Source organism: Seriola lalandi, unplaced genomic scaffold (assembly GCF_002814215.2).
Source record: "Seriola lalandi dorsalis isolate HSWRI2012SDOR001 ecotype SW California unplaced genomic scaffold, Sedor1 jcf7180002054983, whole genome shotgun sequence".
NCBI classification, from domain to species: Eukaryota; Metazoa; Chordata; class Actinopteri; order Carangiformes; family Carangidae; genus Seriola; species Seriola lalandi.
The window spans coordinates 164,449-175,001 of record NW_019525532.1 but is presented as its reverse complement, the minus strand read 5'-3'; the positions used below and the strand labels follow the sequence as shown (position 1 = coordinate 175,001).

The following is a 10,553-nucleotide window of genomic DNA, read 5'->3' as shown; positions in this document are numbered from 1 at the left end:
TTCCTGAAGTAATATAAGTAGATTCTTTGGCCACCTGTGGGCCATGCAACAAGCTGTAAACATAACACTGACACATTATCACCTTATAAAGTTGTTGTGGTTAACACATTAGTGAATAGTTGCCATTTATACATCGAGCAGACACAAAGAAACATTAGCATTCATCTGAATTCATGTTTGTTTCCACCTGATGAATGTAAATCCAATATTCACCCTTCTTTCCAATGACTTATTGTTAATCTGAAAATAATGAATAGTGCAGCTTTAATTTACTGTACCCAAAGAGACATTTCATCACGTTTTGACAACGTACTACTTTACATTTTCTGCTCACCTTTATTTTTGGAGACACACACGCTGTTTTTCTTGGCTTTTTTATAAAACAAAATTGAAAGTAAAACTTTTCAAAAACAACAAAAAAAAGTTTATTCAACATTTATGATGTGTGAGTTGAGAAGAAATAATAAAAAAAAAATTAATGTCCAGGCATTGCATACATCATCATTCTACAGAAAACTTCTTCACAAGACTTCACAAGATTTTCCGAGGTGGTAATAAACTTTGACATTTAGAAAAAAAGGAATCGGGGCAGGGAAGTGTGTGGGGTGACGGGGGAGGGACGAAGCATGTTTTTCCTCAAAGACTTTGAGCTATGTGGTTCAGGTTCAGATTCAGGAAGTGAAAATTTGGATGGCTGCTGGTGTGGGTATGTGTGTGTGTGTGCGTGTGTGCAGAGGACACTCAGGGGATTCGGTTTGTGTGTGTGTGGGTGTACGGTCTGATCGGTGCTGACAGGGAAATATGAGGGACATGGAGATGTAGGGGTGGTGGGGAGGCAGGGGGAGATGAGTGAGACACATAAGGGAAGAGGAAAACGATGAGGAAATCAGACAGGATATGTGTCTAATGTCTACACTTTTTCCATTTGAAAACATGAATGTTTGGCTCCAATTAAAAAAGACTATGTTCGCTGCAGTAAAGTGCTGAGGAGAAACCAATGCGGTCCGTCCACAAAAACTACTTATAAACAAGAGTGGGAGTGCTGAAACCCACTGCTAGAAATACACGCTGTTTGTATTGTAGCAGGAAATATTACAGAAAGCAGCAGCAGCACCATCTGAAAGAATGGAAGGAGTTTAATTTCCAAAAAGACATAAAATGCTAACTGCTCTCTGAGCTGTGCTAAATGCTCATGTTAGCATGCTACTATATGCTCACAATTACAGGGTTAACACCTTAGTTTAAAATTTAGGCTAAGCATGCCAACATTTGGTTATTAGCAACTGAGATTTGAGCTCCGTGAGGATACATGCTTTATGTGTAAAGTAGCACTGTGATAAAGGCAATAATGTTTTACGTAATTGGTCTGCTAGCTGTGTGACATTCAATAACTGAACAAGTTTAAAGTCTACAGCCAAGCTAGCAGCTCTCCGAGGCTGTACTGCACAGTGATGCTAAATGCTAAATGTGAGCTTATGAACATGCTCACAGTGACAATGCTAACATGGTGATGTTTATCATGTATAACGGTTACGATGTCTACCTTAGCTTAGCATTTTAGCGTTCTAACCTTCGCTAGCACCGAACACAAAGTGCAGCTGAGACTGATGCAACATAAACTACAGAATTGGACAAGTAAAAAATTTTACCAGATTTTGGCGCTAAAGTCAAGGGATCACAAATGTTATCCAATGCAGAAATATTTCACTTTACCATTGTATGTAAATTTCCATAAATACACTACTTTCTTCTTGTTTTGCTACACCTTGATTTTAAAGAACGATATTAGGCAGAATAAAAAAAGAATCCTAACAATGCTCCTTTTTTTAATACAAAATCCAATAACCTTGAATATGTTAGGACCTCCCCAAAACTATTTCATAATTGCCTCTCAATTATATTAATGGTACGATAACGAACAATTATCAAATGATTTACGTATAGGCATGAAAGTGATGTTGTGGTGTCATCAAACAAATAAAGTCAGAAAAGAAAGACAAAGCTATATTAAGAGCTGTACGTTTCTATAACTTGCACATACTTTTCAAAAGTAAAGCCAAGTATACTATACATAAAAATACCTTACAATCAAATTTCACCTTAGAAAAAAGCACAAATTCACATCCATGTTATTTAAAATGTTCCACTTTCTTTGCCAGCTCCTAACTTGATATGCACATATGTAAAATGAGTGTGAAGTATATACAAAGTATCTAAAAGGGCTTTCAGCAATTTCACACTCAAACAGCACGCTGAATTGTAAAGAGCATAAAAATCAGTATAAACAAGAATTGTTTGATTCATTAGATTTCACACACACTCGGACGCTGTATTGTATAAAATATCAATGACAACTCATGTAGGCTTTTATAGTGTCGAGATCTGGCGCTCGCAGATGTGCACTCAGCTTCTTGAGGCAACCGGTGATATAAAAGTGAAAGGTGCATGCACAGCTTTACTGTCAGTCTTATAAAGACAGTGTAAGCACAATTTATGACATGATACGAAGGCTAAAGATGAAGGTCCAAGTATTTTTCTTTTTTTTTTTTATGAAGCCCTTTATCTACAGAACAGCTTCCATCACATCTGTTCTCCCGGCAGACATTCACTGAGGCCTTTTGTCCTCTTTGGGTCTTGGTTGTAATCCAAAGTCTATGTGTGCGTTCCAAAACAGCACCACTGTCCGGAGAAAATTTCCACAACAACTTCCGCAAATGACAGGTCTCTCTTTCAAATTAACGTCTTTGGAAAGAGGCTGTAGCAGGATGTGATGCTCTCAACTGCTTATGACTGTTTTAGCATGTAGAAAAAAAAAAGTCTCATCCATACAAAAACAAGTTCTGTTGTAGTCAGATGAGTTTATGTCCTTTTAAAAAAAAAGTCTCCGACAAGGATTAGATGAGCGCTGAGCTTCAGTTGACTTTAAAGATGCTAAAGACGTGGGGCGAGGCGGAGGGACTGCCCACAGTGTGGAGTCTGAAGGACGAGCCTGTGATGGCCTGCAGCTCCGTGCCTCTGTCCAGTCGCAGAAGGCCGGACACCTGGCAGGACTTCACGAAGTGGAAAGAGTGCGGTCCGGCAGAGGGTGTTGTCGCGTAGCCCTCTATGCACTGCAGCTTCTGAGGCCTCTGGCCATTGGTCACCACATCCAGCTTCACATACGGAGTCTGCTGCTCATTGAACAACACCTGAGGAGACAAAGAGAGGAGAAAGAGACAATCGATTTCCATGTTACAGAGAGAGAAAAGTCATGAAGAGATTTCAACTGTACGATGTAGAAATTGTTTCAGCCCAAACATAAAACTAACCAGACTATCATGGGATTTCCAAGGCCCTGATATCAGAATTTTTTCTTTTTCTTTTTTCCTTCTTGGCTAGATTTTCTCCAGGCCGCTGTCAACTTGACAAGACAGAGGTCTGGCTACATGAAATTGCCCGAAACCTGATATTCACCCCCAATAAACATGACACGCACCACTACACTATGTTTTTATAAAGCTGCTTCGTCACAAGACTCTAGTTGATTCACTCGAGTTGCAAATATGACAGAGCTGTCAGGTTTTTTCATCACTTAACCTCAGGAAGTACAGAAGACAAATTTAAGAACAGAATCTTTCTTCCCTATTTTTCTAACCCTGTTTAACCCTTTAGGTCAGAGCCCACTTGTTTTACACCTAATTTGCATCTATTTACATTTGTAAATGTAATAAGCTTATAAATGAAGAACTGTAAGTCTAAAATGCATTTATGAGACCTCATTTGAAGGGTAACATAGTCTAGTTTCTGAAAATGTGCTTGTTTTGCATGTGACTACAACCCGACCTAAACTACATCAGCTCATACTTGGTATTTTTTCAGTATTTTTCAGTCCTTGCCTGTAAAAAAAAAAAACTCATCTGTGAAGCTTCAAGGCTTCTAAACCTAATAGTTTAGTTTAATAGGCCTTTATAGTTCATTTTTTTCACTGGCAGCCATAAACCACTTTAAAAGGAAAACTGGGAGAAATGTTCTTCAACTCTTTAATATGAAATAATAGAAAACATGCTGAAGCATTTTGATGGAACCATTCAAAACAGAACTGATCTCTGTCTGTGTCATACAGCTCAGGCAGCAGGCTCTCAGCTGTTTTTACACCTCTCAAATCTTATTGGTCTTCGCTCAGAAGTGCCCACCCCCTCCTCCTTTGCTCTGATTGGTCGGTGGAGACGTCTATCTACAAGCTAGAGTCATTCAGAAAATCTGTGAAAAAAAACAAAAAAAAAAAACAGGCTTTTTTTTTTTTTTTTTTAAACAGGCTTTTTCCGACCGAAAAAAACGCGTCATTACGTCATACGCTCGTCTTACACGTGTTATGCTCTTAGTTTGTCTTACACTCGCTGCATCCCCCCACAAGTGAAATGATATTGGATATTTACCATGGATGTGTGATCTTTACAGGAGGCCTCCATTTTGTGGCCAGAAAGCTAGCAAACAATAGCAGAGCCGCTAACACAGCCGCAGATGCACCGCACGGGGGCAGAGAGAGGAGGAGTGAGGGAAGAGCAGCGGATACAAATGATCGGTAGTCTCCTTTGGACTTCTCATGAAGATATCCACAACCCTGGAATACTTTTATGAGGAACCCTTTTGATTTTCGTGATCTTTGGACCGTTACGGACTAAAGGATTATAAACAATGAGGGAATGGAGGGAGAATTGGAGTTCTACACGTCCAAAAGGTAAGCTGTCATCACTTCCAATACACATACAATGCTGGTAGATATCAATAATTTATGTGCTTATCGTCAGCGCAAAATGAACTGAATATCTGAATTTTAGAGACTCTAACCGATCTAAGGAGATACAGCCTGTTTGTATTGACAAACCTTTAAGCTTTGACTCCATCAGAACTCCGTCAGAACCTCCTAATGGGCCCATACATGGGCTAGCGGTCTGTATGAGGTTAAAAACCTAATCTGACACCTGAGTTTCAGTACCAATACCAAAACCACACTTTTTTCATAACTTTTTTATTTTTTATTTTTTATTTTTTTTTAATAACTAGTGTAAAATGCGCAAAACTGTGATTTTAATTAGGAAAGTATTTAAGAAACTTTTGGCTGAGACTGTTTGATATCTAGCATTAATTAGATATATATTAACTTCTTTTTGTAAATTAAAATGGATAGGATAGCAGTCTGGACACTGAGCTATTTTGACTGTCAGCTGCCAAAACAACAACTGCTACAGAGGATTAACTAAATGTTATAGATACTGTGTGATGACATTAATTTCCTAATATATGGTTTTACACAATTTAAAATTGCATTAATTATTTTTGGCCACTGGGGGGCAGTGGAACAAGATGGGAAGTTTGACACATTGGTAACCAACAGTTGCTCCTTTTAACACCCAGCAGACATGAGGTAATATTAGCTTTTATTTATATTCTTGTTTGTGCCTGTGATGAAGGCAAGTCTAATATTCACTCCCCTTTTTAGCTTTGTTTTTGGTCTCCACCAACTCCTAAGCAGCTGTATGAGGCTCTTATGCTGCTCAAAGCTCCATAATGTTCACTATTTAGTTGCTTACTTTGTTGGTCATTTGCTGCTGGGTAGGTAGTGTACAGTGTCTTTATTATTTATTTCGCTAAAAACAGCTGAACATGAAACTGATGAGAACCTTGCGAGTGAACGAAAACATGAAAGTTGCATGGCAGAAAACCAAAACAATGAGCTGAGGGACCATTAATGGTCTGTAAAGCTGTGACCTGCAGTCATTTGACTCTTCCCTGTGGGTTTGTCACTACAATGTACTCCTTTCACATTAGACATGGTCATTTAAGTCATTATTAATACAAAAATGTTGATTTGTTCAGCTTTTAAGTGGAAATCAGGGCAGAAAGTAGAATGTGCAGATGAAAAAAAAATCATGATGGTGTAGTTGTACTAAACTCCCAGCAAAACCTCACCTGGCAGAACAGGAAGTAGACGCCCGCTTTCTCCACCGTGAAGGTGCCTTGCTCCTTGTTATATCTCACCGCTTTACTCATATTCAATGTCCTCTCTTCCCAGCCCTTTATCACACCACCATCTCCCACTGACACACACACACAGACACACACACACACACACACACATATATATCCAAGGTTATTAATCTCATCGAGGAGAGATTCACAGATTATCCTCTATCCTTCATTTTTATGAGTCTTACCTTGCTGAGAGGAGACTTTGGTTACTGGTGGAAAGTAAAAGAGACATTGAAAGAGAAAGAAAAAGGGAAAGTCAATTAAGATTTTATGAGTGCAATCGTATAGGGGTATATGATTGAAACCACTTCAACAGATGCTACATGAGACGGCTATAAGGGATCTGCCAAGCCACTTACTCTCAAAATGAGACGCCGCTTTCTTTCCATTTCCATTCCTCCCTCGAAACGCCCCCCCTTCGGAAGGCAGAGAAAGACAGAATATGAGTTTGAATGGCAAAGAAAATAATGTCTGTGGTTTTTTTGATAAAACAATCATTCCCGTCTGTATCTGTCTAATAACATGGTGTGTTAATTTGCGGCCATTTAGGTTCAACCTGGCTCCTTTTAACGCGGTAAGCAGATGGGCAAAGGATTTCCTTTCACGTGCTTCAATATATTTCCTCAAACTGTTATTTTCAGTCAGAAGCGTGTGCCTCTTTAATTTTTTTTTTTTTTTTTTTTTTTTCCTCTGTCGGGACTAATCTTAGTGCCAGCTGGTCTAAGTCATGAAGAAAATACCGAATACAGAGAAGAGGAGAGAGATGGAGTGAGTGAGGGAGGGTGGAGAGCTGTGTGTGTGTGTGTGTGTGTGTGTGTGTGTGTGTGTGTGTGTGTGTATTTGTGTGGAGGGGGGGGACAGAAAAAGACAGGGGGATGGACAGGGGTAAAGTGAATGAGAAAGCATTAAATGTAGCCTGAGAGACAAAAGCTGAAGCACTAGAAGGCTAAATAAGAGAAATGAAGTGCCGGAAAAAGAGAGTCAAAAAGGTCCTTGGCTTCTCTGTGACCTAAAAGGGTTGATTAAGAACAGAGTGAAGCAACAGCTATTGGCCCCTGCTCGGATAAATACAATAAATAAAACACAACACTAAAAGGCCGGAGCTGAAGAACGTCCGCTCTTGTTACTTGCTAAAGGTTTATTTTAGCTTTTGCAATCTGGCCTATGGGGAGTGATTTCAAGCACAGATACAACTTGAATACTGTATGTATGAACTGTGAAACACATACTTTATGTTTTGACCGGGCCCCCGCCATCATACAGGAATATTAAGTCCCTGCTAAAATAACTCACAGGTGGGTGACCCTGTAGATTTAGGATTTGCTATGGGCAAGCGTAAAGCCCTCAGGCTAGCCAGATTTTCCCGACTTAAGCTGTCAGTCATCAGGAGAGAACATAACAGCAGTGTCCTGCAGAAACGCTGCACCGCGGTGGTCAACTTTCCACAAACTGGAAAAAGCTGTTTGGGGCTCTTTTTTTTTCTATTGATAGCCATGAATTTCTGAACACTATTTAATGCGTTTTGGAGGATAAAATCAGATATCAGTTACCCAAGTAAAAGGCCAATACCTGCAGGACATCAGTATAGATATTTTGGCGAGACATGCTGTTCTCTAAAGGAATCCTTTTGTCAAATTTGGATATTCGTGCCTCAACTGCAATCCAGCACAAAAGAGTCTTGAGGGTTCACTCTTGGACAAAATGTGAACAATCAAGCCATCCCGTGACGGTGACGCAAGCAGAGGCTATAAATACAGCAATGATAGGTCATCAAATATCACCGCTTTCACAACAAATCATAGCTGTGTCAGTCGTGCGCTCAGGGGAGAGGGGGGGAGAGAAAAAAATCAATTTCATTGCCCAAAAGCGTGCAACAAGGCCTCGCTCCCGCGCCAGCTGGTTTTCTGGGCTCCGAGGCCACTCTGGTCAGACCTGTAATTTCTGGAACAGTCATCCAGCTGCCTACTTTTTCCTGTGTCAACTTTTAGCAGCGGGTAGTGCCTGCGGGCCCGCTAGACCTGACCATAGTGGCATGTGGGCCAAGACTGGCCAGCATTTGTGTTAAATGTTCTTCCCAAAAAAACAAACAGAGCGCAGTTGGTAAGCATATTGTGTCTGTGGTGATTTGGACAGCTAAAAAGCACAAGACTGCGATGTATATGGGTGGTGTTGAAGTCAAGAAACTGCAATACCATCTCTCTTCACTCTCTGCCCCACCAGCAGCTCTCTCTTCTCCAGAATGAGCTGAACAATGGCCTTCCTCTGTGTATTGACCTGTTGAAAGAGACAGAGAGAGAAAAAACACACTATTAACAAATGTCCAATAAGTTTATTATGACTTTTTACTGGCACAGATCCCACGCGGCCTCTTCCAGCCAGCCAGCCACATAAACAGGCTCATCTTTTCCAGTATCCTGCCCCTGCTGCCATGCTAGCTTTAGAATAGGTCTACCACTTCCTCAAGAGACTGGTTGCGACACCTAATGCATGTTTTTAGTGCTTTGCATTCCTCACATGTCTTTACTCCCCTTTTTCAGAAAGAAATCTGTTTTGTCAAGCCAGCAAAGTTTTAAATCCTTGGCTGGGGGCCCACTGAATGACCGAAGGAGCCCTATATGAAGTAAGAGGAGAAGTGGCTCGGGGAAGAGTGTGTTTTAAATTTACTGCTACTGTGGAAATGGAGGCAGCGAGTTGCTCTTCACTCTCCAGACGTTCACTCACTGGCTCTCGTCAGGAGTTGGCGAACAGTCAAATGGACATGAACGGGGCCCCTTGGGAAAGGCTCCAGCATCAACACTCCACGTGTCCAGTTTTGGGGGTGTTTGTATGTATGTGTGTGTGTGTGTGTGTGTGTGTGTGTGTGTGTGTGTGTGAGGAAGAAAATATGCGCGTGTGGAGGTCTGTCAGCATGATACACAGCCAACCTGTCCCCCTGATCTCAAATCCAGTGCAACCTGGTTTTGTAAATAGTCTGAACTTGAAACCAGAAGAATTTCCATCAGCTCCTTTTGGCTGCTTTTAGAAATAATTTGCCTTGTGATGCAACCTCGTGCCGCAGTCTTAACATTTGCTGCAAGTGCAAGAACTCGAAAAAGAAAAACTGCACTTTGCACGAGACTGTGCAGGATTTCAGACCCATTCCTGCACATTTAACTTGGCACCGAAAGGGTACTTGCTTCCTGACCTGTGCATGAGAAGAGGCTATGCATTGTTGCAGATGATTTACACTTGCCACACTCTATCATCCAGCCTGTTTCACGCCTCAAGCCTCAGTGCAGTCAGTTGGGTATGAAGTGCTTACATGCCAAATAGTTGAGGCTTTCCAGTAAATTGAGATAAAACTGGAGCACAACTGGCACCAGAGTAATTAAACATGGCGTGGGGGGAGAAAGAGAAAGAGGGGGGTGGGCGCAAAAAATAAGCAGCAACTCCGCACAATTTGACTGCGCTGTTATTGGTAAGCAATAAAAGTGCCAAGTAGAGAAACGGTGCAATAGAATAGAGTACGTGTAAAGGGGGGGAGAGAAAGGGGGTGAAATGTGGACTTGCATTTTTCCACATTACCCCCCGCGAAGATTCCCGTAACCGCAGCCACACAAGAAGTTGCATAACAAACACTTGATGGTCTTTAAAAGTTGGTGGCGAGTAAATATTATTGTTGGTAGAAATATGCATGCTATTCAAAGAGGGAGAAGGGGAGGGGGTGTTTTGCAGGCTTGATTGTTGTTTTTTTTTTTTTAAGTATGTAGGACACAAACCTGCTCCAGTCGGTCCTGCAAGATCTTAAAGGACTGAGACAGGTCCCGCGTCTGCCGCCATGTCCACGCCGTAAACAGCGCGCTGCATGCGGCCAGAGACAGAGCCACCAGGGCCAGAGAAGCCCAGACGACCCACAGCTTGCGCACTCGCCTCCTCTGCAGAATCCGATGCATGTTGCTGCAGACTGCACTGCTACTCACCGCCGCAGACCATCCGAAATCCGCACTTCAACTCCATTCCAGCAGAGCATGAAATCCCTCCAAATGCATTTCTGTCCAAATGTCCATTTTGGTAGGAAAGACGCGCGAGTGGACAACCCGTAACTAAACACCCGCTGCTTTCAGACAGAGAGAGAGAGGGGGGGGGGTGTCTCTCTGTGTTAATTTTCGGTTAATCTGACAGATGAAAGGGGTTTTTAAAGCGACAAAACATCCGATCCTTCCTCCACGCGGATCAAAGCCACCATCCTCCGTGTGTGCAGGCCGTCTCCAAACACAAGAAAACTGTGCAACTTGCGCACATCAACTGTTGCATCCTTCTCCTTGTGATTCGTTGACTCAGCTCTCTTGTCTTCCCTTTAACCAGCGTGCTGGGGGGTCACTCTATTAGAGAGACTGCTGGCTGCTGCTGAGCACACACAGGAGCGTGAATTTACACACACACGCACACAGACACACACACATATACACAGACTTGGAGGTGAACTTTCAGTGCGCGCGCAGCGAGCTCTGATGTTGTGACACCGGCTGGCATCCAGAGTATTAAAAAAAAAAAAAAAAAAAAAA

General features: G+C 41.8%; 1 protein-coding gene across 1 annotated transcript; it reads right to left on the bottom strand.

Annotated features, from left to right (window-relative positions):
- Positions 1 to 313: 313 nt before the first annotated feature.
- tnfsf12 (TNF superfamily member 12) lies at positions 314 to 10,538 on the bottom strand. The gene is made up of 6 exons (XM_023396837.2): positions 9,768 to 10,538; positions 8,202 to 8,283; positions 6,369 to 6,425; positions 6,195 to 6,218; positions 5,950 to 6,077; positions 314 to 3,188 (listed from the first exon to the last, which is right to left on the bottom strand). Exons 1-6 carry the CDS (start codon positions 9,939 to 9,941, stop codon positions 2,913 to 2,915), a joined length of 741 nt encoding a protein of 246 aa, XP_023252605.1. The 5' UTR covers positions 9,942 to 10,538; the 3' UTR covers positions 314 to 2,912.
- Positions 10,539 to 10,553: the final 15 nt, after the last annotated feature.

What these genes read in the sequence shown, in the direction of transcription:
- tnfsf12 (XM_023396837.2), bottom strand. Translation starts at nt 9,941, where the DNA reads ATGCATCGGATTCTGCAGAGGAGGCGAGTGCGCAAGCTGTGGGTCGTC. An exon ending in TGCAGGACCGACTGGAGCAG is followed by an intron (nt 8,284 to 9,767) that starts GTTTGTGTCCTA and finishes CTCTTTCAACAG; the next exon opens with GTCAATACACAGAGGAAGGC. An exon ending in GCAGAGAGTGAAGAGAGATG is followed by an intron (nt 6,426 to 8,201) that starts GTATTGCAGTTT and finishes TGCCTTCCGAAG; the next exon opens with GGGGGGCGTTTCGAGGGAGG.